A 27,565-nucleotide genomic window follows, 5' to 3' on the forward strand; every position below is an offset into this window, starting at 1 on the left:
GGAAATGGAAGATCGGGGGGAAAAAAAAAAAAAAAAAAAAACACGAATGAGTGAATCTGGGCTTGAATAGTAAAACTTCCAGAGAGAAGAGGATAGGATCTCTCCCCAGGTGAGGTCTCTCCCCTCGAGATGAAATAGAGATGAAATACACAAGGAAGTGGCAAGCAACAACTTTCAGGTGAGCAGCAAGTTGTGCACCTCCTCTCAAGGCGCTAGATCAGCACCCTCTGAGCTGCCCCCACCGCACACATTCCCAATCCGAAGCGGCAGCGGCAGCAACAGAGGCAGCAGCAGCAATCGCGGCAGCGGCGGCAGAGGCGGCGGCAGCTGCGCGCCTCGGGCCCAACCCCGCTCGGCTCCCCCTCTCGCCGGCGCCCTGCCTGTCTTGCGTGTGCGTGTGCGTGTGCTCAGCCTCAGCGTGAGGGGCACCTGCTCGTCTGGGCTCACAGCGGAGGCAGCCTTGCCGCGAGCTGCCGCTGCCGCCACTGGTGCTGCCGCTCTAAGGCGCCAGGCTCCCCGTCGCCGCCGCCGCCGCCGCCGCCTCGCCAGCCAGAGTTGGGCTCCGTGGGCTTCCCCCCTCGCAGCCTCGGTCCTTCCCCGCTGCCTGCAAGTCAGCCTGGCTCCGAGTCACGTGTCAGTGCCTGAGGCAGAGACTGCGAGGAAAAAAACGCGCTTCATTCCTTCTTCCACCGCCATACTGTATTTTATACTAAATCTCATTTTTATTACAACATTTTACTCCCGCTCGGTGAGTACCTTCTCAGTGGCATTCTTGTCCTATTCTTTTTTTTTGTCCTTTTTTTTTGGTTTTTTGTTTTTTTTTGTTTTTGTTTTTTTTCTTTTTTTCCACTTCTTTGATTATTGTTTATATTTGGGAAAGCTGGAGGAGCATGATTTTGAGCCTTTTCCTGAATCCAAGTTTTTCTAGCATGCGATCGTTCTGTAGACAAGGCGCTGTGTCTCGGAGTCCGCGGCGACCGTGCCCGCTGGGAGCGTCTCCCAAGTCCAGCAAAATGTGCAACTGGTTTTATGGATAAAGCGATGTGAAGTATGGTGCCTATTTTTTTCCTTTGTAAAAATAAAAAGCATGTTTCTAACTCTTTTTTTTGCATACTCTTTTTCTGATAACATTTTTGTATAGGTGGGATTTTACGGCAGTGTTTACAAGTTTGTGGTCTTGCAATACTGGTGCAAACCACTGAGCAAAGACATTAATTTTATATTTTTGTGCCCTTTTTGGAAGCCGGTGAGAACACATTCGTTTTTTTCCCTCCTGTTTTTGATACCCATTGATAACATGAAACTTTTCTTACAGCTGGTGACTGGGATCATTTTTAAGGAAAATACTTTTTTTCCTCCTTTAAATTAACCATGACTTTTGCACATTTGACTTTTTTAAAAAACCGAGATAATTTTATGATAGATATCCTGATATCTATATCTATATTGTCCCTTATTTCTCCCCCTTCCCTCCCCGTAAATCAATTTTCAAATGATGGCAGTGGAAGGTTTTTCTGGAAAAAAAAAAAAAAAAAAAGAAGTGCGATTTGGTTTCCTTGTCAACGGAGGATGAAGTGAACAGCTGAGCAGCTCGCAGAGAGCAGGTACTTGGTCCCCTTGGAGGCGTTTCCCGGGTGTGCAGTGGCAACACTGGTCCTAGCAAAGAAATGTGAGTGTGAGTGTGTGTGTGTGTGTGTGTTTGCGCGCGCGCATCTCCGGGCAGTGTCCGCGCCCGAGGTGGGGAGAGCCGCGCCGAGAGCCAGGGAAAACCAAAGTCCGTTCCCGGCTTCAGAATCGTTTTCTAGACGTACGCAAAATACAGTCCCCTCCCCCCACTCCCACCCTCCCTCCCCCTCCCCGTGAGCTGCGCCCAGGTCGTCTCCCGGCGGGGCGGGTGGCGTCTGCGCTGCGGGCGGCGCCCGCCGGGCACTAGGTGGCCGGCGGGCCCTGTAAGTTCTCCGAGGGCCACTTGCACAGCAGGAGGGGCGAGGACCGTGTACGTGGCGCGGGCCGTCGGGCCGGCTAGAGGGGACCCCCAGAGCACCCGGGAGATGGGGGAAGAAGCGGCAGAGACCGCATCTTCCGGAGGGACTGGCTCCAGGCCACGCGGGCCGGAGCTCGAGACATTTCCAGAGCCTTGAGGATGGCACCGGCCCCCGCACGCTCAACTCCTGCTCCTCTTCGCAATGAGTAAACGACGCAGTAGGTCTTTCCCAGCCTATTTTGCTTTTCCAAAGGGCTTTGCTTTCTTAGTGGTGCTGTCTTTGGATCTTTTCTTTATGCCTGTTGTGTTGCGTTGGTTTTAAGTGCCTGCTGGTGTCGTCTTCCAGGGAATGGGGAAATAGTTTCTTATAAGATGGTCACTGGGGTTTAATGTTGAGGACGACGCTGTTAGTTTGCAGTAATGACCCTACAGCTCTAAGGTATAAAAATGCCCCTTATTTAAATTTTATTAGAGGGAGAGTTTTCTCTCTTTTTAACTACCTGATACTGGCTCTAAAGGTTTTCCCCTGAGAACTGTGTACAGGGCAGGAGTGAGGGGTTGGTGATAGAGGTGATGATTTCTTGTGTTGTTAGCATTGAAATACTCAGTGTTGAATGTATTCTATTATATTTTATGATTATCTTGTTACATGTTTTCAATATAATTTAGGATTACTTTTCAGAGATGCACCAGTTCGCAATAAAAAGCCTTTTCTGTATTTAACACTGTGACAGAATCTGCTGGAAATTTTTCTGTCCAAGTAAATTTCGTAAAGGCATACATCTGAAAATCTGGAGAGTCACCATTATTTAAATACTTTGATTTTCTTACCTTTTCCCCCCTTAAATGAAAAACTTAGCTTTACATTATCATGTGTACATACTTTGGATTCCGTAAAATAAACATAAGGCAAATGAAACAACTTTTTACCTCTCGGATGAAGTTTTTTTCTGGGTAACTACATAAATAAAAACTGACTCCAACATACAGAGGGGCCCATGACAAAGGGGTTTATAACATACACTGGCTTTTCAAGCAAATATTTCACTGTCTGTAACCTCAGTTTGTGGAATGAAAAGTTTTATGCCTTATTTTTTACTCTTTGTGGTCAAAAAGTAAGGAGTGCAAAGGGCCATTTATCTGTAGAAGATTAAAAGTTAGTGTAATATCTGGAAAGCTATATATATTTTTTATTCACAACTCATGCAAGTATCTCAGAAGTCTTTGGATATTTCATTGCATGTGAGGTATTTTGTTCTCACAGTAGCTTTTCCCCGTGAAGGAAATCCTGTTGCATTTATATAAAGAAGATAGTTTATGTCACTGTCTGTGGACACCATATTTGATATCTTGATGTGTATAGTTCTAAGATTTGAAGCCAATATGATGGCACTAAGCCTGAAATTAGGATTTTCTTATTTTGTATAGTGAGCTAATTACTAAAATACAGTCTTTCATATGGTTCAAACAGCTAACATAAAACATTAAAAAAGCCATTTGCAACATTCTGTGATTTTAAAAATCATTTTATTTATAACAATGTATGTACGTAGAAGTACTCATTTATTAAAAGCAAGACAATTTATGTGTATAATATATTTTTGTACGTTTTATGTATTGTAAGTCGTTTAGTTCTTTTAAGAGAGAGAGAGACAGAGCAAGCAAGCAAGAAAGAGCTTGAGTGATCGAACCTGCATTTTCATTAAGAGAATCAGTTGCTGCCCTAAGGTAGAGGTAGTTTGTGTCTTAAGATTGGGGAAAACACTAGCTGTATTGTATGATCTTTCCCAATGAGATTGAAACCATTAATGGGACCAAAGACGATTTTAATGTGAGGACAAAGAGGTAGTTGGGCTTTAATTTCTGTAACTTAAAACCATTTTAAGAACCTTTAGTTATCTATGTTTTCATTTATTTAAGATTCATTTTTGATTATATCGTATACTTGTGTTACATTTTTGCCTATTACATTCAAAATTTTCAAATTTCTTCCTGTGTGAGTCATACTGGGAATTCTACAACTCTTAAATTGGCCACCTGTTTAGTTTTTGATTTAAAATTGTTGAAGGTAGTATCCTACATTTAGCACCGCCTACTGGCTTCTCATGGAAAAAATACATTTTTTCTTTCGCCAAGAAACCCACAGGGATTTACATAAATTTAATTGTGCAGATCTTTTCAACTGCTTACTGAGAGAGAAGGAGGGAAAAAACGTTTGTATGCTGTAAGGAGAGGGTTTCCAGGGTAAATGTAGGGACCGAGGGAAAGAAGACCCACAAATTAAATTGGCATTGGATCACTATCTGACCTCAAACATTTTACAGTCTAAACTGTGACAAAGAAATAATCACAAAATGAAAACCTATTAAATTTTCTAGGACTTTCTATGGGATAACAAAATGTGGGTATTGTTTAAAATCTTGGATTACTAAATTAATTTTGCAATGTCTTAATCGATATAAAGAAAGAAAGTTCTAGTTGGAATTCTGTCTTGAGTGTGTGGTCTGTCTAATAATATTTAAATGAATAACTTTTCATCATTGAAGATTAACAATTAATTATTTTTATATGTATTTTTCATGGACATAAACAATCACGTAGCACCCTAATTTTTTTCTTAACATGCATCAAATAGCCACACCGTGGTGGTGTATATACAAGGGGTGAAAGTTCCAAACATACAATTATAAAGACACATCCTTAGCCGTAATAGATGCATTACCTTTCTTAAAAATGGTAGTTGGTTTATTTTCTCTAATTTGTATGAAAGTCTAGTGGCTGAAAGAGCTACTATAATAATACAAACAAATTATGCCTTCAGAAAATAAAAATTATTCATTAGAAAAATAATTTGATATGCGAAACATTTTCTTCCTAGTTAAAAGAAATGTGAAATATTTGGATAGCTGTTTCTTAAATGCCGTATTTACTTATTTTAAGAGCCAGTAGTAGTAAGTATATAGAAATTCTAGTGAGAAGTATATGTCTGTTGCATTTTTGCAACTCTACCCCAGTAAAAGTGTGGTCATATTTTGTTTACTGTTTACTGATAGTGTAAGCAACTAAGCAGGGCGTTCATTGATATAACTACATTTCAAGTCTTCAAAAAGCTCCATTATGGAAGTAGAAGAAAAGTGAAGTGGATATGTAAGATTGAATATTAAGAACAAATTTGAGAAACATATTTCAATTACAATTGATTTTTCTCTCTGACTTTTGAAACTTTAATTTTTATTTTAGTTATTTTTATTTTTTCTTTCCAACTTTTAGTTTCAAGGGATACATGTACAGTTTTGTTACATGGCTAAACTGCATGTCACGGGCTTTGCTGTACAGATAATCTTATCACACATGAAATCTTTATTTTTAAATAATGATTAGCTGAGATTTTAAAATAGTTATTTCTTTACTTCTTTTATCATACTGTCATTATGACAATTCTGTGTTTTGCTATGAAAACCTGAAGTAATGATTAATTTTATTCTTCACATTTTTATGGACTTCCAGAAAGTAAATAATAACATGTTTAAAAAGGTCCTTATCAATCTGCAGTAATTGTTATTATTCTCTTATTACTATTACTGTCTACTTCCAGTGACTTGTACAAATGCTTGTAAAGATCCTATTTCCATAATTCAGTATGATTCTTTGATTTAATAAATTTCTGTTCAATAATTGGCAGGCAACATAAACTTTCATTTTATTGGCAATAAAAAGTTTGTTTTGCTACATCATGATTTTGAAAACAATATTCAATAGCATGTAAGTAAACCTGATTTCTGAATGTATCAATAGCAAGTTACACTGTTAACAAGTTTACATAATTATACTTGTCATCACCCTTTTATTATTAAATTTTGATGTGCAGACTATATAGATATAACACAGCTGCTGCCAACTTTAGTAGTTTTGCTTATCCTCATTGCTTTTAGATTTTCCATCATACATTGGTAATTTTGTTTTCTTTTGTTAGACTTAGGTTAAATATCAAACTTACCTTGTGGAAAATTGACTTTGTGTTTTTCTAAATTCTTCTGTACATTTAAAATTATTTTTGTTTGTTAGTTTTGAATTATCTTGCTATTTTTCTGGGACTGAGTCTGGGAAAATAAAGAGGCATTAGTTTAATGTCCTTTTCTATCCATTTGTAGCCACAGAGATGGCAGTTAGAGGACTTCAGTTATAGTATTTAGGATTTGTATTTTCTGGACTGTCCTTGCAGACTCCTCAGCTGGGGTCAAGACTCTAAGAGTTATTTATTTGATCACGTAAAAATCTAAATGGAGAGGAAAGTTGTGGAGTAGAACATGGAAGTCTTGCACTGGTCTTCTGAAAGATACAGTAACATGCATCACTCAGTGCTCTTATATCACAGAATACTAGGGATTTTCTGTGCATAAATATATTTGGCAAAATTCCATTTAACTCACTAATATACTTTTTGCTTAGAATAATATGGTCAAATTCTTCCCCAGACTTCAGAGTGGGAATTAATTGCATTCATACATAATCCATGTGTTTAGAGAAAATGTTTATGCACATTTTGATAGCCATATGCTAAATAATAAGAGGAGCAAGACATTTCTGAGTCATTTCAGAAATTATTAACAGGTGGGAGTAAGGAATGGCTATGTTTTCATTAAATCAAGATGAGAGGGAAAGAAATTGATGTGTCAAATGAATGCAATTCCATTTGTACTTCCCCTCCATGATTAGATAATAATATTATTTTATATGTTGGAGGAAACTGAGACTTGGAGCTCAGAGCTCCATAGGTGGTAAAGGGAAATTTGACATACAGGAAGTCTTAACTGACACCTCATGTTTTTTCTTCTACACAGAGATGCTTCATTTGTGGAGAGGATTTTTGTTTGTTTGTTTTGGTTTTCCTAATATAAAACAACTGTTATATATTTATTCTTGATACATTCCTTAAAATGTCTGTAGTTTGGCAAGTTTTCAATAGTGAGTACTTTCCGCTAGTGAGTGCTTTGAGCAGAAACAAAAGAAAATTGCCCCACACAGATACTGTTAACTGATCCTGAAAGGACCTTCCTATGACCATGTCATCACACATCTCTCCAAGACAGATTTTCTGAAGAGAGCCAATGCATAGCATCACCTTTGTGAGTTACCACTGTCGCTCTGTGGTTGGGTCAGAAGAGACGGTTCTCTGTCCTCAGTTGCTTTGCAGAGAGCCTGGGAAACACATTCAACATTGACTTTCTGAGTACAAAATGTAATCTCTACCCTTGAAGCTTTTGTAGTATGATGTGGAAAATTAGTCTTTTGTGCAAGGAAAGCTGAACAGCTAATTCTTTCATGACACAGAGTTCTATAAATATAGGTGTCTTGTCTGTCTACCAACATCTCACCATCAACATCATACCACCTCACAATTTTACTGTTACACGTATTTGGATGTGACATTTATCAAGCTCATTTTAAGTTAGTAACATAAAACACATATAAGTGTAACATATTATTTGAGGATTCTGTGTTTAGTTGCCTCTTCAGATGTACAAGAAAGTGTTTCACCATTAGTTTCCTTAGAACTTGAAGAAGTGAATATTTTCAATGTAGAATAGGAGACATAAGCTATAGTGGAAGCAGTGTGAATGAACATGATGAGACGGATTTTAAAGACTTGGTCATAAGTCCACAAGTTCATAAAATCAGTGGATTTTGAGGTCAAAGTATAGGGAGGGTTAAATACTGCTTTTGAATTTTGGAATCTGGATATCTTGAAAACAGGTGGTATAAAACAAAACAAGAGAAAGTAATATCTCTGGGAAAGCCTGATTGTGGTTGGAGGTGGGAAAATGATTCAATTTTGAACATAGTAATTTAAAGTTCTGACATTAACTTCTGGATTAAATGACCAATGTGCAATGGAAATTCAGGTATTGAACTGGGAAGCACACTTAAGGCTAGAAGGAGATATGATAGTATCATCTACCTTAAAACTCTTTAAGTAGGAGTAAGTCCTGCACAGGTAGAAATTTGGGAACATCTTTTTTTTTTTGAGTGAATGTAAAAGGGGCTGATAAAAGGCAGAAAAATAGAGTTAGAATGATAGCCACTGAAGCTCAGAAAAAGTGTGTGTGTGTGTGTGGTGTGTGTGTGTGTGTGTGTGTATATTGTTCAGCAGAGCTAATGCTGCATAGGCTCAAAAGAAGGTAAGGCCTGAGATAAAAGCTTTGTAATGTGCCATTAAAATCCATGAATTTTTAAAAGAAACTGAATGTGATTGATGATCCTCGATATGATGTGGCAGCATCATAAAGAGGGCTGTTGTTCCCAGGATTATATGTGTCATGTGTGTATGTGTGTAGTGTGTGTGTGTGTGTATGTGTGTGTGTATGGTGATAACATGATCTAAATAGGAAGACCAGTAGGAAGTTTTTCTGGAGCTAGCTAAATTGATTTAAAATTTATATTTATATGCAAAAATAGCAGAGAATATTCTGAGAAAGAAAAAAGAGGGCTAACCTCTTAGATAATAAAATACACTACAAAGCTTTAAAAATAAATATATTTACTAGCTATGTCTACTGAAAAATCTTCAAAGCAATGTCTTTCAGGAAGCAATGAACACATCTAGTACACAAAACATGACTTCTTAATATCATTCCCCATTCAAGAGGATAAGAGCCCTTTAGTCTTCCTTAACCTAGAACTGGCCGATTCTAAGTCTGGGCAGAAAAAACACAAGATGAGCCTGGGAGAACTCATTGTGCCAGAAAGTAAGGAAATGGTCAAAGACAAATAAGGCTGTATCATTGTAAACAAGTGCTAGCTTGAAGGACCTTCCAGTTGTGTAATTTAAATCAGTTTGAATTTCAAGAGTGAGTATAACAAATTGTAAACAGTGAGTAAAGTAAAATCCATGAGTGCATACTGATACTCTGAAGAAAAAAATATAAAAAAGAAAAATGAAAATTAATAATTAAATTGAAATAATTAAATGATTAGCCTGCCTTTCTTGGTTGATGAGGGACAGATTTTCACAAAGTAATGTGAGTCAAGTGTAAGAAATATGAGAATTAGAAAATTACTGTTTGTAACTCTCAGTGAAGTAAGTGAGTCAGTCAAAGATGATCAACAAGTGAGAAAATCATCAATTAAAATTATTTCGGTGAATAACATATTCTCATAGTGCTCAAGTATTAATTGCATCTGCAGGTCATTTTAAGTGACTGAATGATTTAACCCAACATCACCAATACACCACCTGACACCATGAGCCTCCTGACGAGATGCCATATGAAGGCTACAGTGCCATTTGTGAAATATTGTTTCTAGAATGTCTAACCTGAATCTAATAAAACCTGGTTAGATGTAGCTTCCAGTTTACAGAAAAATTCAGAGAAAGGACCAGTTAAACTAAACCATGAGGAAATAGTGAGACAAATGCATAAGGTGAGGTATTCTACATTGAAGATACATATCAGCCCTGTGGCCTAGACTTGTAAAAAGTCAGTGCCACTGGGGAGGGACTTTTCCAGGTTAAAAAAGACTAAAGACAAACAAATGCAGTGCTTGAAGTTTTATTTTATTTCACTTTTTTAAAACGTGGTCTATAAAAAGTCAAATTTTGGTAGAATTGGGACATTTTTCATATGGGCTAGAAAACAGATGGTGTTAGGAGATAAGTGCTGAATTATTTGGGATAAATGCAGTGATATATGCAACTAAGTTTTCTTTCTTTCTTTCTTTCTTTTTTTTTTTTTTGAGACAGAGTCTTGCTCTTTTGTCCAGGCTAGAGTGCAGTGGCACGATTTTGGCTCACCGCAACCTCCGCCTACCAGGTTCAAACAATTCCCCTGTCTCAGCCTCCTGAGTAGCTAGGATTACAGGCGTGTGTCAACACGCCCGGCTATTTTTTGTATTTTTAGTGAGATGGGGTTTCACCGTGTTGACCAGGCTGGTCTCGAACTCCTGACCTTGTGACCACCTGCCTCAGCCTCCCAAAGTGCTGGGATTACAGGCGTGAACCACTGTGCCTGGCCTGCAACTGAATTTCTTAGAGTCATCAAAGGAGTGAGGGAGGGAGTGTGTGTTTGTGTGTGTGTGTGGTTGTATATGTGTGTATGTAAAATAAATAATCATTTGTTAACCAACTTTAAATCAGGAAGTGCGTATGCTGGTTTTATTATTGTATTATTCTTTCAAGTATTCCATCTATTTGAATTTTTTTTCATAAAGAAAGTTGAGTAGTCTATTAGTTGCCATTGAGACAAAAATATGTTTATTGAGGTTAAACGGAAGTAGAAGTCCAATTGCCCATGTTTAAGGTCATCTGGGATCTTGAAGATATGGAGACAAAACAAAATGAAGTTTAATGTTAAACTGTGGGAATGAAATATTACCCATGGAAGTGATATTATTGAAGGAAGGCTATTTTTAAAGCCACAATAAGGAAAATGTGAATGCATGTTTATGTTGTTCAGGATAGAATCCTCTTGCAGGAAGAGGTGGAGGTATAATAGAAAGGAAAATAATTTTTCAGGGTCAATTTCAGAATATTCTAAGAAGGTTGGGGTGATTGGTAGTAGCACAAGGAGAGGCTGGTTACATCTCAAAAGAGGAAGAGAATTGAATCAGTTCATTAGTTAAACTAAGTAACTCAGTATTTCTTCAACATATATTTTTTGAGCGTTTTCTTTGTAAATACTGTGCTGGAGGATGAGGATTCTGTGGTAAATAAAACTGATAACAACGCTGACTGCAAAGAGTTTGCCATCTAATGGTGACTTCAGTCTTCTCAGATATTTGTATATGAAGTCCTAGGTTGAGGTTAACTGGTATGGACATAGGAGCTAGGAGAGTGTAGTAAGGAATAAGCATGAAGTATAGAAAAGATTCTAGAGCCATAATGAGGAACTTGGCAAAATTAGTATTTGTTGTCACTTTAGTCAACACAGTTACATCACTTCTCCGGCAACACTTAACAGCCTGTAATCTGAATGGGTTAAGGAAACAGCTGAGGATTACTTGGTTAGAGACTAGCAAGGCATCCACTTTGTATAAAACAAAGTGATGAGCTTTCCAGAGGTAGTGAATATGAAGACATAAATAAATCTGGGCTGAGAAAGAGAGCAAGGGCAGCTCCACGAGGTGAACAGAATAAGAACTGGTAAGGTTTGAGAGCCTGAAGAGCGGGATGAAAAGGAATAGCAGGCTCACTAATTTTAATAGAATGAGAGCAGTGCAAGGATGGATGGGTTTGGTCAGAAAAGAATACTGTATTTCCAGCGTTTGACAGTGGGACATCTTCAAATGGTGAATAAATTTTATAGTATGGTAAAGCATGTGGCTAAGAAAGGAGGACACTGCTGATGTTGAGAAGTTAAGATATTGTGAGGTGAAGCTGAGTATTAAAAGTGTAATTTTGAAGATGTGATTTTAAAAACCTGTAACAAGACGACAGGTGAGAAGGTGGAAAGGAAAACTATAAATGTGTCAAAAGTATCAGTAACATTTTTAGAGCTTTACAATCAACTAAGACCAAAACAGATTTTGTTTTCTCATTTGTGACTTCTAGGACTTTAGTCCTATATTTGGAACATTTTGAAGAAAGCTATAGATATGTAATGTATGTATGTATCTTGCTTGCATTTGAAAAGAATTTTCAGTTAGTACAGAAATAAATTCTGCAGTGTATACAGCAGTGCAACCCTTTGTAAGGAATTCTTTTATCAAAACCAAGGAAATGAATATAGGCTCCTATAATCAAGTATAACAGTGAATGATTCAGATTGAAAAGAAAGCTACAGAGTATTTGTTAATACATTTTTGTTAACATCAGAAGTCCAGATAGCAGATAGACAGCTGTATTTACTGCTAATTCTGTTGCTGCTGCTCTGCTGAGATCTTATTCTATTTGTGAATCAACATTCTGGACCAGACTGACTGAGAAGTGCTTAGTCAGAGCCTCATCTTTGCAACACTATGAGAGTATATTATCATAGATAATAATATTTAGGAGAAAAGGGAGGATCAGACAGTTGACTTGTTAAATGTCTTAGTGCTACGAAATGGCTGAGCAAAGATCTGAACCCAGGAGTTTTTGGCTTCACAACTTGAATGTGGACTACTGTGTCTTGTTCAAAAGATGGAAAAAAGGAGATACCTTGATTGGTGCATCAATAGGTCAGCATCGCTTGTCCAATAAAATAGACAGGTTCACATAATTAATGCCCTCACAATAGCTCCCTATGCACAGCAAGTTAAAAACACACAATGCTTACATTTAAAACTGTAGTGCAGTTGATTCTGATTCTAGCCCCTCTTTTCGGAGTCTTCCATAATGTTTCTTCTATGGCCATAATGAGTGAGAATTTCAGCAATTGTTTGTATATTTAGACAATATTTGGCATGGATCTGTTCTATGTAAGTCACTGTGTCTTGGGCCAACATCGTGAAACCCCATCTCTACTAAAAATACAAAAATTTACTTGGGTGTGGTGGCATGTGCCTGTAGTCCCAGCTACTTGGGAGGCTGAGGAAGGAGAATCGCTTGAACCTGGGAGGCAGAGGTTGCAGTGAGCCGAGATTGCACCACTGCACTCCAGCCTGGCAACAGAGCAAGACTCCATCTCAAACAAATAACAAATATTTTTTAAAAAGCAGAAAACATTGGTCTTACCCTCATGAGTAAACAGTTTTCTGGAAAAGGAAATGCCGCATGTGAAAAGTGACCATGCATAAAGTTATGAGTATTAAGAAAAGTAAAGATGATTGCTTGTAGTTCTTTAGGTTATTAAGGCACTTGAAGAAACTAGCCATGCATTTTCTTTCTCCCCTTTCTAGTGACTTGGTGAGTTCTCAGGTTGGGAGATTAGGTATTACTCTCGTTCCATTGTATTCCAGAGTCAGGAATGTATGACAGTGCAGAGAAGAGGTGTGTAGAAAAAGTAAAGGGGGCCAAGTGAGAGGAACAACAACAACAAAAAGATTTAGAGCAAATTGTCTGGAAAAAAAACTGGAAGATGAAAGTAAATGGTGAAATTTTGAGGAAAATAAGAGAGGGTCAGGGTAGAGGTACAATTAACATGAGTTTGCACCTTTGTATTTATCCTTATTTTATGCTTTAATATATAGTCTATTGTTCGGGAGAATGAAGTTTATCCTGGAATATATTGAGATTACTCAAAACTTCAAATAAACTTACTAGAAACTGTTAAGTACTATAAAATATATAAAATGAATTTAGAAGATACCTATGCTTTTAGATTTTTTTACAATGGCTCTAATGATATAGCTTTATTGATAATTTAGAGTAGATTAGTGAACCAATAATATGAAAATATTTTGTTTTATTCTGAACCCATTTCATCATGTATGCAATCTTTTTATTTCAGAATTGCTAGGTCTTTTCCCCTATTCTAGTCTTCCCCCTGGACATTGGTACAACTTAAGTGGGGGAAAAGAAGAAAAAGGGAAGAGTGGAAGAGGGGAGAAAGGAAAAGGAAGAGAAGGAAGGAGGTCAACAGTAGCCATGACCCAAGTTTTCTCTAGATCACTGTTCAAAAGAAACAATGCAAGTCATGCAAGCAGGCCACATATGTAACTGTAAATTTTCTAAAAATCATATTTAAAAAGTTAAAAAGTGAAACAGCTGAAATTAATTTTCATAATTATTTTATGTAACTCAATGTATCAAAAATTATTTTAACATGTAACCAATATAAAATTACTTTTAAAATATTCTGTTTTTTGTGCTAAGTATTTGATATCTAGTTTCTATCATATGCTTAACAGCATAGAACTAGCCACATTTCAGGAGCTCATGGGCCAGTGGCTATCACATAGGACAGTGCAAATATAGAGTGTTCATAGAGGCTTCAGGGCTATGTCATGTTTTCAAACTCTTTTTGGCATTTGTTCCTTAACAGAGATTATCCAAGATATATTTTTAAAATACTCTCTGATCATTTCTTTTTTTTTTTTTTTTTTTTTTTTTTTTTTTTTTTTTGAGACGGAGTCTTGCTCTGCCACCCAGGCTGGAGTGCAGTGGCCGGATCTCAGCTCACTGCAAGCTCCGCCTCCCGGGTTTACGCCATTCTCCTGCCTCAGCCTCCGAGTAGCTGGGACTACAGGCGCCCGCCTCGTCGCCCGGCTAGTTTTTTGTATTTTTAAGTAGAGACGGGGTTTCACCGTATTAGCCAGGATGGTCTCGATCTCCTGACCTCGTGATCCGCCCGTCTCGGCCTCCCAAAGTGCTGGGATTACAGGCTTGAGCCACTGCGCCCGGCCTCTCTGATCATTTCAATTTCAGCTTTCACTTTTTATTAAAGCCTAAATAGAAATCCGTTGAAGTTCATTTTTGCCAAAAAGTTATCACAAAATATGGTCCCGTTGACTAAGAAATATTAAATTTATCTTGATACTTATTGTTCTTCAGAAGCAAGATAGCCACTTTTACTAAATTTGCTTTTTCAATCTCTCATTTGTTATTTGGCCCTGGAGGTAAGGAAGTAATGCAATTGTCAGAAATTGATAACATCTTCATAGGATAGGCTTCTATATTAGTGGTATTTGCCTAACACCTAATTTAATGAGAGCTATCCATGGCCTTGCAGAGAATCACTCACTATTTTAAAAAAAGAATGATATACTTAACATGTAAATTTGCTAACAGATTTAACACTAATTGAATACCAACTTAAGTTCAGAAGTTATTTGAAAATGTAATAGAAAATCCTTATCTAGCTATCTGTTTCCTGCATTTTTGAAGTCCATAAATGTGGAAAATCAACAGGCTTGTATACTATGAAACCCCACAATCTACTTAGTCTCATTTTCTTCCCCACATTCTTCTCTTCTTATAAGACCAGTTTCTTCTGAGTCTCACATGTTTTCTAATATGGCGTTAAAGACATGTTTACCTATTTTTAGGTCCTGATTTTTATACAAAGAAGATAGTCCTACAACTTCTAACATTCTATTTTTATATCCTATTTACATTTTTGAGCTGAATGGTGATAATAAAGATATTAACAACCACCAAAACAACCCACATTTATTTAATATTTAGCATGTATCAGATGTTGTCTTCCAAACCATTGCTTTCTTTTTCTACTTCCACTTCATCTCCATCCATTGAGCTCCTGGAGATGAGAGTATCTAAGTATGAAACTTATTTTGGATTATTTATCAATACCGGAAATTTTATTTCACTCTTTTCTGTTTGTTTGCTTTCTTGTTTGATGCCTTCTTCTCCCATGAGGTGGTAGCTTTATGACAATATGGTTTATCTTATTGATGTTTTCCAGTACCTAGGCAGTGCCTGGCACATAGGAAGCACTCAATAAACCTTTTTGAATTAATTAATTAGTGAATTAGTTTCTCACTGCTGGTTTACTGCACTTGAACTTTTTTCTAGATAGTTCCAGTATCTCTGTATACACTCTTTAATAGGACGTAGGTAGAAACTGAAAAAAAAAAAAGATGTTTGAGAATCTTTCACCACAATTCATGATAGTTATCTCTAAAAATGTGAAAAGGGAAACAATTTCTCCAGCATGAAGAAGAAAGGACGTAACTGCTAAGAGAGTATGTTTACTGAAGTGATAATTTGTCTTAACAGAGTTACCCTACGTTTGTAGAGGGCTTTATCATTCAAAAAATTTTCATATACATTTTAATTTTATCCTCACTGCTTCATTTCTGAATGTTGAAATTTATTTTTATTTATTAATTTTTAATATTGTGGGTACATGATAGATATATATATTTATGAGGTCCATGAGATGTTTTGATACAGGCAGGCATTGCATAACAATCACATAATGGAAAATGGTTTCTCCATCCCCTCAAGCATTTATCATTTGTGTTACAAACAATCCAGTGATACTCTTTAGTATTCTTTAAATGTGTACAATTAAATTATTATTGATTATGGTCACCTTGTTGTGCTATCAATTACTAGGTCTTATTCAGTCTTTCCATTTTTGGACCCATTAATCATCCCCACCTCCCTGCCACCCTTCCCAACTTTTTGTAATCGTGCTTCCACTCTCTGTCTCCATGAGTTCAATTGTTTCGATGTTTAGATCCCACAAATAAGTGAGAATACGCAATGTTGATTTTTCTGTGCCTGTCTTCATGCAACATAGTGACCTCCAGTTCCATCCATGTTATTGCAAATGACAGGAACTCATTCATTTTTATGACTGAACGGCACTCCATTGTGTAGTAGATAGTATGTTTTCTTTATCCTCCATTTATCTGTTGATGGATACTTCGGTTGCTTCCAAATCTTGGCTGTTGTGAACAGTGCTGTAACAAACATAGGAGTGCAGCTATCTCTTTGATACATTAATTTTCTTTCTTTTGGGTATATACCCAGGAGTGGGATTTCTGGATTATATTGTAGCTTTATTTTTAGTTTTTTTGAGGAAACTCCAAACCATTTTCCATAGTGGTTGTAGTAATTTACATTCCCACCAACAGTATACAAGGGTTCCCTTTTATTCCATATCCTCGCCAGCATTTGTTATTGCCTGACTTTTGGATGCAAGTCATTTTAACTGGGATGAGATGATATCTCATTGTCATTTCAATGTGCATTTCTCTGATGATCGGTGATGCTGAGCACCTTTTTATATGCCTGTTTTCTTCATTTGAGAAATGTCTATTCAAATCTTTTGTCCATTTTTAAAATCGGATTATTAGATTCCTTCCTATAGAGTTGTTTGAGCTCCTTATAAATTCTGGTTATTAATCTTTTGTCTGATGGGGAGTTTGCAGTTTTCTTCCAATCTGTGGGTTGTCTCCTCACTTTGTTGATTGTTTTCTTTGCTATGCAGAAGCTTTTTAACTTGATGTGATCCCATATGTCCATTTTTGCTTTAATTCCTATGCTCGTAGGGTATTACTCAATAATTTTTTGCCCAGACCAATGTCCTGGAGAGTTTCCCCAATATTTTGTTGTAGTAGTTTCATAGTTAGAGGTCTTAGATTTAAGCCTGTGATCCATACTCATTTGATTTTTGTGTATGGAAGAGATGGTGGTCTAGTTTCATTCTTCTGCGCATGGGTATCGAGTTTTCCCAGCACCATTTATTGAAGAGACTGTCCTTTCCCCAATGCATGTTCTTGGCACCTTTGTCAAAAATGCGTTCACTCTAGGTATGTGAATTTATTTCTGAGTTCTCCGTTCTGTTCCCAATGTTGAAATTTAATCTCAGAGGTGAAGTGACTCAGTCTGCTTACTTAGTAAATGTCATGGAAAGAACTTATCTCTGTCAATTGCATTGGAAGGTAATAGTGTAGCCTCGGAGTTCTGTAGATCCTCTTAATTTAATTTTAGTCATTTATTTGGAATAGTTTGAAAATCCCAGTACTTGTTATATAATTTTGGGTGCTTCTTATTACATTTATGATAACCAGTTCAAAATATTGTATATTCTTATGATTCAACCTGAAACCAAAGTTTTCTAGTTTTACTCGTTTGAGCTTCTCTAACAGTATTAGTGTAGTATATCATGAGATTTTAATGGTTATCATAAACAGCTAAACTGTTATCATTTACAAATACTTAATTATATTGGTAAGAATTTTCAAAATACAGTACACTAAACAAAATAAATACAGTGGATGCTGAGACAGATATAGGATAGCAGTAATGATTTATGGACTCCAGATACAAAGCTTTGTGTTCATCAAAGCAACGTCATTTCAGGTATTGATTAACTTTAAAATAGAGTTTCACAAGTGTAAATTAAAAAGTAATTTTAAGGCAGAAGTTACTACTTATATCTAATTTAGGATATTTTATATAAATTTTCATTAAAAGAAAGTGTCCTAAGACTAAATAAATTTAAAAATCATTTCCTTCATGCAGTTTTTGCTAAGAATTTTAACTATTTGAAAATAAGAGTATCTTAAAATAATTTTAATTGTTAACTAAACCACAACAGTTTTGACATTTGTTGCTTGAAAAGGGTAGATATACTTTTCTGTCTACATTAATTAAAGCTTGAACAAATAGGATTAATATTTGTTTAAAAGATGATCTTGGTGATGTATTTTAACAGTTGCTTGGGCTGTTTTGCAAATAGTTTGTGAGAGTGTAAAATTAAAGTACTTGAAAATGGATTCCTACTTTTAATGGGGTGATGGGATGACAGTTGTATTTTTAAGGTTGAATAATCACTGGTTTATAGTATTTACTCATTTACCAGTTCACAAACTATGAGTATATTGTTTATATTAATTTAAGAAATGCATTATCTTCACATTATTTCATGAATCTTTTAATGTATTTATCCAATAAATATTTCATGAAAATTCTTTTTTTTTATCCTTCGGTGTGTCACGAGGCATTATAAAATGTCTAAGAATGGAGCTTACAGTGCAGAAGGGACTGATGGTGATACATTTCACAAGTAAAAGTAAAGTTCAGGGTTAAGATAGCATCTTATTTTCTATTAAATCAGAGGATTAACCTTCCTATGCATTTCCAGCTGCAAAATGTGACCCATCATGAGGTGAGTGAAGTCAAATCAGCTTTTCAAGACTATATGTAAAATAACATGAATAGAAAGAAATACTTCAAGTTTATAGAATATTAAATAATCTGTGTATAGTCTTTGAGGTTAAATTGATTTAGTATCTTTGACTAAAACTTATGAATCACTTATGAGAATTTGATGGGGAAATATGAGCATGTGATTTTGATCCATCATCTATCTTTATTTGATGTTTTAGAGCTAAGCATATGTCAGTATTCCCAGTATAGGTCTTTCAAGGTGTATCTCTGTATGTAAGGGGAATATACCCTTGTGAGTATGAGTGTGAGTGTGTGTGGAGAAATCAATTGCTTATTAACAGCTTTAGGAAATGGTATTAGGTATTTAGTTGCCTAATTAGAGGAGTAGTTTTCATTCATTTTGCTTTTTTTGGTTTGTTTTTTTTTCCCCAAGTCTCACTGTCATCTAGTCTGGAGTGCAGTGTGGCATGATCATAGCTCATTGTAACCTTGAACTCCTGAGCTTAAGGGGTCCTTTTGCTTTAGCATCTCAAGTAGCTGGGGCTACAGGTGTGTGCCACCATGACAAGCCGATTTTTTATTTTATCTTTTGTAGAGACAGGGTCTCACTGTATTGCTCAGGCTCGTCTAGAACTCCTGGCCTCAAGCGATTCTCCCACCTCAGCCCCGCAAAGCACTGGTATAACAAGTGTGAGCCACTGTTCCCAGCTAGCAAATTTATTTGATACTATGTCTCCTTGTCCCTTAAAGATGCGTGATATATATTACATTTAAGTAAATTATATTATGTCATAGATTTCCTTTTTTATGTCCAACCCTCACAACAGGTGTTGGGATTTTAATGGTTATACAGCATTCCATTTTAATAATGTACTTTTTCGTGACCCATTGTGAATATTTTAATTGGTTCTTTTTTCACTTTCTTTTCATTGCTATTTTGAATAATGTATTTCCATACACCTTTTTGTGCTTGTTTTACTGTAATATTGTAGAATTGTATGTACTTTTAATTTATATGAATTCATAGACTTAATTTACATTTTTGGTAAAACAAAAACAAAAACAAAACAAAACAAAAAAACAAGCCTAGTACTTCAGCTAATGTTCATCTAAAGGACTTTATCTTTTTATCTAACATTAGTAGAAAAACTGGCTGTGTTAGGTTTACTTAACGATGATATAAAACATATAAAATCATGTATAAGTATTATATTGAAGGAATTTTTAGAAGTGATTTTTATGTATCTTTCATGGTGACTTTAGAATCTAACCACTAGGAATTATACTATGAAATTGCATTTTGTATAATATTTTCCTGGTGTGGGCATGACATTTTGAACATTCACTTTAAAAACTTACTATATTGTTTCATTACATTTAAAATGTGTTATAATGATTTCTTAATATTTTTGGCACATATATGTATATTAGCTTCTGAGTGCAAATAGCAACACATTTTTAGTAATGTATCATTCATAGGTGAAAATTGCTTGAAACCTATAACATAAAAACAGAATTACACAGGAACGGAGCTGAGAGATCAGTCCCTCATATAGTTGTAAATTATTTCCAGCCACAAAACAAAAGAATGTTAGTTATTTGCAAAGGAAAAAAATGGAAATGAGAACTATGCTTATGACATTATCACTGAAGTGGTTTGGGTTTCTTACTTACCATAAGGAGAGTGTTTGATACTGTGGAGCCTTTCTAGAGAAAACAAGATGTAAAGCACATTCTCCTTTTGAGTCCTGCAGAGTTGCCAGGATGACTAGTTTGTTGGAAAGAACCATTTGGGGTCCTTCCTTCTTTTCTTTCTTTTCTTTTTTTTTTCCTTCTCACTTGAGTGAATCACTGTAAAATTCTGGAAAGTACAGGAAAAAAATGATAAATTTTCTCAGCAGATTTTTCTAAACTACTCTTAATGGAACTTTTCAAGTGCTTTTATTTAATTTACCCATGTGTTAAGTGGGGTGTTCTCCCATCATGTCGTTCATAGTGATAGTAAAAAGTGGTGCTGCTTAAAATACATTCTGTAGCCTGTTGGTTGCTGTTTTGAAACAAGAATTGAGATTTCCACAACAATTTTAAAGAATAATTTTATGTTTAATTATATGTCTTTGTGTTTTCTCCTTCACTTTTCTAGTAATATATTTTCATTGTATTCTGTAAAATACTGGTTTGTGGTTGATTAGAAATGGAAAATGAGCTTCTCAAGCACAATATAGATAACTTGAGAAGTTCACATACAGAACACACATTGCATTTACACAGTTTTAGTTTTTCCTAGATTATATGCTTCTTAAAAATAGGGATTGTGAAATTCAGTCATTCATTTATTCTCGTATTCTGGCATTCTTTCAATAATGCTATTGACATAGTGTTAGTCACTGATGCCCTGGATGAAAAACAAACATCATCCCATTCTCAATGGACTCACAATCTCCAGAGAATATCTCACTATGAGAGTAGTTGCCTAAGTGCCCATAGATTAATTAAACATTCCTGGAATTGAATTGTACTTCCTTAAATGTATATGTGTGTGTGTGTGTGTGTGTGTCATGTATATCATATATACTCAGTGTATAATTTTTTTTTTGTTTTTTAAGCCTGTGGCATTCTGTGTAAATTGCCTAAATTACAAAATTAATCATCACCTATAATATTGAATTATTCCTATAGTTTAAGAATTCTGAATAAGAACACAGAAATATCATGTAGAGATTGATAGTCTCAGTAGTTTACCTAAAAGATCTGAATAAATATTGGAATGATCTTTTAACAGGTTGACTCTAGCTCAGAAAAAAAATGAGAGGAAGAGCAACACAAAAATATATCTTTTTATCTTTGGATTAAAATATCTAGAAAAATACTGATAAATAAAATCTATAAATAATATTCTGCCATTGTCTTAAAATTTAAAAAATGGGGAATAAGATATTTTTTCTTCCTTACAAAGACTACACATACTTTGACCTAATCTGTTTCATGTTGAATGGAAAAAAACTGGTATCATAACTGTGCATGTCATTACTGCCCGCTGGTTCTACCAGTATGCTTTTGCATATTCTGGATGAACAACAGTATTACCTAAATCAAGTTACCCTGCTTTATGTTCCTCTGTTAGGTTTTTGTTGTTGTTGTTTCTACAAAATTGTGGTCTCACCATACTATGTTCCCCAAAGTACTGCTGTGATACCTTGCTCCTTTCTAATATTTGGTGAATTCCTAAATGTATCTACTTTGTGCATGCCATATGTTAACTGCTTTCTCCAATTTCATTATAAAGCTTATGTGAGTATTTATATAATCATTCCAAAAATAATTCACTCTGAAGACATAATTTCAGTAAGCAGAGCGTGTTCAGCATTACTAAGTTAAATAATATATAACACTTATTTGAATTCTTACTGTGGGCTAGACATACAAAGTATGTGTATTTTTTCTCACAATGGTCCTCAGAGCTTTATTGTTTTTATTCCTATTTTATAGATGATAGACCGGAGACTCACTGGGTCTATGCTGTTTGCCCAGGATGACAAGGCTAGTAAGTAGCAGAGCTAAAACTTAAGCCCAGGTCTGATTCTGAAAGCTTCTAACTCTGACCCATTAGATTACTCTCATCTTATTTTATATGCTAGGTTAACTAAGATTTGATTATTTACAAACATGGCGATATCCATTGTTATATTTTCTGCCTAATAAAACATATGTTGTTACGTCCAAATATCTTCAAAGCCCTTGGCCACAGGTACTGTTGTCAACATGCAATTATTGAATATTTACAAATGTGGCTCAAGTCAGCTAAAGAGGAAAATGTAATGATTTCCAGGGTCCACCCCTCTAATAGCTGTTGTCTTTAGCTTTTCAAGGTCAAATAAGTGAATCACGATGAGGAAGACCATATGTCTAGAAACCAACTGCATGAAACCCTTTTCTGTTCAGGAGTTAAGCAGTGATCTATTTAAGTTTGATTTAGAGAGGATTCTAAAAAGTATTTTAACCCGAAAATATTACACAGTCACCCTCTAACACATATACCAGGTATGCAAAGGGAAAGCCACTGTAGCTATTTTAGTTGTAAGTTTTATCTTTTCAATATTCTTTGACTTCTAATGAAAGTATGTTACTTGAAGGAATAAATTTAACATATATTTCTATCTGAATATTAGCACTAGTTATCAATTAAGAGCACAAGTGGGAAATCCATGATGTCAAGTAATCTATCTTTGTGAATCTACCTTAACAACCTGGTCTGAGAAGGTGATAAAAGTAGCATCATAAATTCCCATCAATTTAGCAAATAAATGCTGAACATTGTGTTAGTTTTCTAGGGCTTCCATAACAAAGTAGCAGAGACTGCGTGGCTTAAACAACAGAAACTTAGCTTTCTCATAGTTCTGGAGGCTGGATGGCCAAGATCAAGGTGTTGGCAGGTTTGATTCTTCTGAGGCCTGTCTCCTTGGCTTGCTCCTTGGCTTGCAAATGGCCACATTTTTGCTGTGTCCTCACTTGGCCTTTCCTGTGGGTGCATGCCTCCCTGTTTTCTCAATCTCCTCTTCTTAACATACGTGTACACCAGTCTTATTGGATTAAGTCCCACCCATAAGACCTCATTTTACCCTTATTACCTCTTTAAAGGCCCTTTCTCCAAATACAGACATATTCTGGAATACTGAGGGTTAGGACTTCAACATATGACCTTTGTAGGGGATACAATTCAGTCTATAACATGTATGAATTACTATTCTAAGCACTGTGGGAAATACTGAGAGAATAAATCACAGTTCTGGTTTTCAAGTAGTTTACCATTCTGTGTGGGACCAAGTAAAATAGCCACGGCTTGAGTGCATGGGTGATCTAGAGGTAACTGTAGCCTTTCTCATGGTACCTAAAGTCAGGTGACCTCATTTGAGTAGCTGGGAAAGTGTTCTTTGCTCAATCACTCAAAAGCTACTCATTTTAAGAGGGCACTTTTCTCATTAGAAAATGTAATTATTTCATCAAGGCTATATACACGAGACACTGAAAAAACAGTTTAGTGAGTGCATGTGGTTAAGGACTGAATTAGTGCTAAAAGTAAATTCAATTAGAGGGCAATATGAATTCCTTTTTTCAAGTGAGAAGTTTGAGGTGTCTCTAGATAGAGTAATTGAGATTCACTTTGAAGAATAGTTAGGAATGAAGAGAAAGATTTTAGAACTATCTGAGTGGAGGTGATATGTGATGATAGTTGAAATGAAAATGGATTTCTCTGGGAATAAGGAATTGTGGGCAGCAAAGAGATTGTGGCGCGATATTTAATCATGAGGCATGCTGAACGTGACTGAATCAAAGGAAGGCAAACCAGTGAGAAAGCTGAAAGTTGTGTAGCTCTATGAAAGCTGAGGCAGAGATTATCATGCGCAAAAGCCCCATCCTTGAATAGACATTTCTCAAAAGAAGAAATGCAAATGATCAAAGGTATATGAACAATGCTAAATGTTGCATAATCATCAGGAAATGCAGATCAAAACCGATATCACCTCACCTATTAAGATAACTATAGCAAAAAGACCAAAAAGATAGTAAGTGCTGGCCAGAGTGTGGAGAAAAGGGAACTCTTATACACTTTTAGTGAGAATGTAGATTAGTACAGCCATTATGGAAAACAGTATAGAGATTACCAAAAAAATTAAAAATAAAACTTTCATATGATCCAACAATCCCACTTTGGAAATTCAAAGGAAATTAAACCAGTATCTCAAAGAGATATCTGCACTTCCACGTTCATTGCAGCATTATTTATAATAGCCAAAATATGGAAACAACCTAAGTGTCCATCAATGGATGGATAAAGAAAATGTTACATACCTAACATTATATATATGAAGTATGTTATATATTATGCTGTATATAATATATATTATGTTATATATACCATGAAATATTATTCAGTCTTAGAAGGAAATCCTGTCATGTAAGACACCATGGATGAACCTGAAGGGCATTATGGTATGTGAAAGAAACCAGGCACAGAGACACAAATACTGTATTATATTACTTATATGTATAATATTAAAAAGTCAAAGCTGGAAGCAGAGAGCAGAATCATGGTTGCTTGGGAATGGGGATGGGGAGATGTTGGTCAAAGGTACAGTGTTTCAGTTATGATGGGTGAATAAGTTTGGAAGATCTAATATACTCAGCACAGTGATTATAGTTAATAATACTGTATCATATATTTGAAATTTGCTTAGAGATCAGATCTTAAGTATATTCACCAACCCCCCCCCCCCCCAGGAAACTGTGTGAGGTAATGGGTATTTTAATTACCTTGACTGTGATAATCATTTCATAATGTGTGTGTGTGTGTGTGTGTTTGTGTGTGTATGCAAACATTGCATTGTACACTATAAGTATGTCCAATTTTTGTGTGTCGTACCTCAATACAATTAGGGAAAAAAAGTTTCATCAAAGTAGAATTTGCAGTTTGCTCTTTGAAGAAGTTAGAAATGCATTTATCTTGTTAGGGTGTTGTTAGGAGGGAGGATCTTTAGCTGCAGAGTTCTATTAGCAATAGTAAAGAACAGATCAAAGCCACTGTTTTTCTGTCAAAAACTTGAGTTTTCTTCATGGGCTGTTGGTACACATAATGGATTATGATACTCTCTAAGTAACACAAGATTGATCGGCTATATGAAGTTCTTTGCTGTAGAGTATTAAATTGTGAAATCAGTAATAAAAGTCTGTGTGTTAAAAATCGTTAGTACAGAAACAAAAATTTTAGTGTTTGAATTTTTAAATTTCATTGACAAAATACCATTTTTCTCTTTAAATCTGATTTTTCTTTGTGTCTAAGTATATCAGATGTAATGGCAGATTAGAAACATTATCATGAGTAATCCTTCTCCCCTCAAAATATGATTGGTACCTTTTTTAGACCTACTCTCAGCTTCACTGTGTCTGGTAATTTTTTTTAACTAATCAGTAAATAGCCCTACTGTTATATCTGTGATAATTCTTAATGCCCTCAGAAGGAGCATACTCTTTCTCAGAGGGTTTTAAGCTTCTCAAGAATAGAGAACCTTGGAAGGGCCTGGGAGCTGGCAGGCAGGTGACCTGCCTATAATTCCTGCCCTGACTTTTGAGCTCATCCCACACTTTTCTTCCTTGAGCCTCAGTTTCCTCATCTATAGAAATGATGCCAAACTTTTTACCCTAATTAATAAAACGATTGACAGAACCACTTAGGCTAGTGTTACTCAAATGCATTATTATAATTACTTCCTAAGTTTAAGTTTTAAAATTTGGGAAGTCTTAAAGCAGGGGTCACAAACAAGGCTGAAACTTTCCCTTTATGATATAAGAGGGTTCTTTTACTCAGGTACCTGGGAGTAGCAGCTCTGTCTAGCAAGCCAGGGTCAAATAGATGAATAAGGAAGGAGACATTTTAGCTGGAAGACTGTATTGGCTGCATGAAGCTCTCATCCCTTTAGGAGTTAGGTGAAGGCTGTAGTTTAGTTTTAAATTTGAGAGGCTTTGTATGTACACACATGCACACACACATTTAATAATAATAAATAAAAACATTTAAAAAGATTTAACAAATATTGCATAAACATCCTCCTCCACCAAAAAAAAAAAAAAAAAAGAAAGAAAAGAAAAACTGTGCATGTGAGATATTATTACAAGAAGCCTATTTTTAGGAGGTATTGTCTTGCTGATATTCCCTGATGTCCAACAGATGCATGTGCAGTTTTCAAAACATTGCTGCCGGTTGAACAAAACATAGAAGTGCTGGTTTTTTGTAATCTTCCTTTCTGTGGCACTTTGTGGCCCCGGTTATGAAAGCTTTTTAGTTTTAGTGTGATGTGCCATAAAAAGCACAAATTTTGAATCAGACGTATCTAGACTCAGATACTAGCTTTGCATCCTAAGCTCTAAAAGCTTCCTTTTGTTGGAAAGAAAATGGGGATGGGGACATCTAACTCTAATGGTTATTGTGAGTGTCACCTTTTATAAACTGAGTCACTACAGGGCAATATTTTCAAAAAACGATAGCTTCTTTTTTGTAACTCAGTGGCCCTTATGCCAAATTTAGAATTACCTGGGAGTTTTAAAAAATTTTAGTACTCTGATTTGAAGACCCTAGACTCAGGTTCACCTGAGCCTAGGATGGAGCTGGAAATCTATGTATTAGAAGTTCCACAGTTTGTTTTATGGTACTATCAGGTGGGAACCACTGCTGTAATACCATCAGATAAATGAAAAACATGACAACGTAGATTTGTCATTCAAGTGTAGTGTTCTGACACCTCTTCATCCCCAACTGTATGTGTATGTGTACATGTGTGGGTGTGTATGCGTACATGTGTGGATGTGTATACGTGCATGTGTGGGTGTGTATGTGTACATGTGTGGGTGTGTATGTGTGCATGTGTGGGTGTGTATGCGTACATGTGTGGGTGTGTATGTGTGCATCTGTGGGTGTGTATGCGTACATGTGTGGGTGTGTATTGTAGATGTGTGGGTGTGTTCCAATACAGTGACTATTTCTGAGTAGGTAGCTATTATTATTTACTCAGGATACTGCTTCTTTGTATTTTTCATTTCATATTTACTCCTCTTTGGCTGACAACCTATGTAGTGTGATTATGAATTAATGTAGCTACTTTTCTCATATGGAAAGCTCACACAAAGGCAAAAGCAGTTATTAAAGAGGACTAGTGACAGCATCACTGGAATTAAATGTGTACCTCTGAAGCTGATTACTTTGGATTGACAGTACACAGCTCAGGGTAGATATTCTGATGTTTTTGAAATGCACCCTACTTCTTTATTTGCTGTCTAGTCTTGTGGCTTCAGAATTACACAAGCTTAATAATAAATATGCATATATATGTATGTGTGTATGTGTATATATGTATCTTCTTAATTACTTTTCAAATTATTGAAATTACTTTTACTGAGCCTCTGTATTGACAGCTGATAAATCTTTAAATCCTATATTTAACATTTTAATAAATAATGCTAAATGAATTATAGATTTCTCAAAAAAATTTTTTTTTTTTTTCCCAAGCAACTCCTTATATCACTACAGG

The 27,565-nt window shown here is 35.8% G+C and overlaps 1 protein-coding gene across 3 annotated transcripts in view; it reads left to right on the plus strand.

Moving 5' to 3' along the window:
• The first annotated feature begins 377 nt into the window (after nucleotides 1-377).
• The window catches only part of RALYL (RALY RNA binding protein like), a 736,599-nt gene continuing 709,411 nt past the window's right edge, over nucleotides 378-27,565 (plus strand). The window contains exon 1 of one of the 3 annotated variants that reach the window (XM_033202416.1): nucleotides 378-1,604. Coding sequence is in view for 1 of the 3 variants with exons in the window: in XM_033202414.1 (XP_033058305.1) it covers nucleotides 2,187-2,202 (16 nt within the window). In the remaining 2 variants the exon portion in view is untranslated. Of the gene's footprint in view, nucleotides 1,605-1,756; nucleotides 2,203-27,565 lie in introns of those variants that run through there. The other 2 variants (XM_033202415.1, XM_033202414.1) reach the window with 2 other exon arrangements.

Source organism: Trachypithecus francoisi, unplaced genomic scaffold, assembly GCF_009764315.1.
Source record: "Trachypithecus francoisi isolate TF-2019V2 unplaced genomic scaffold, Tfra_2.0 Lachesis_group7, whole genome shotgun sequence".
Lineage (NCBI taxonomy): Eukaryota > Metazoa > Chordata > Mammalia > Primates > Cercopithecidae > Trachypithecus > Trachypithecus francoisi.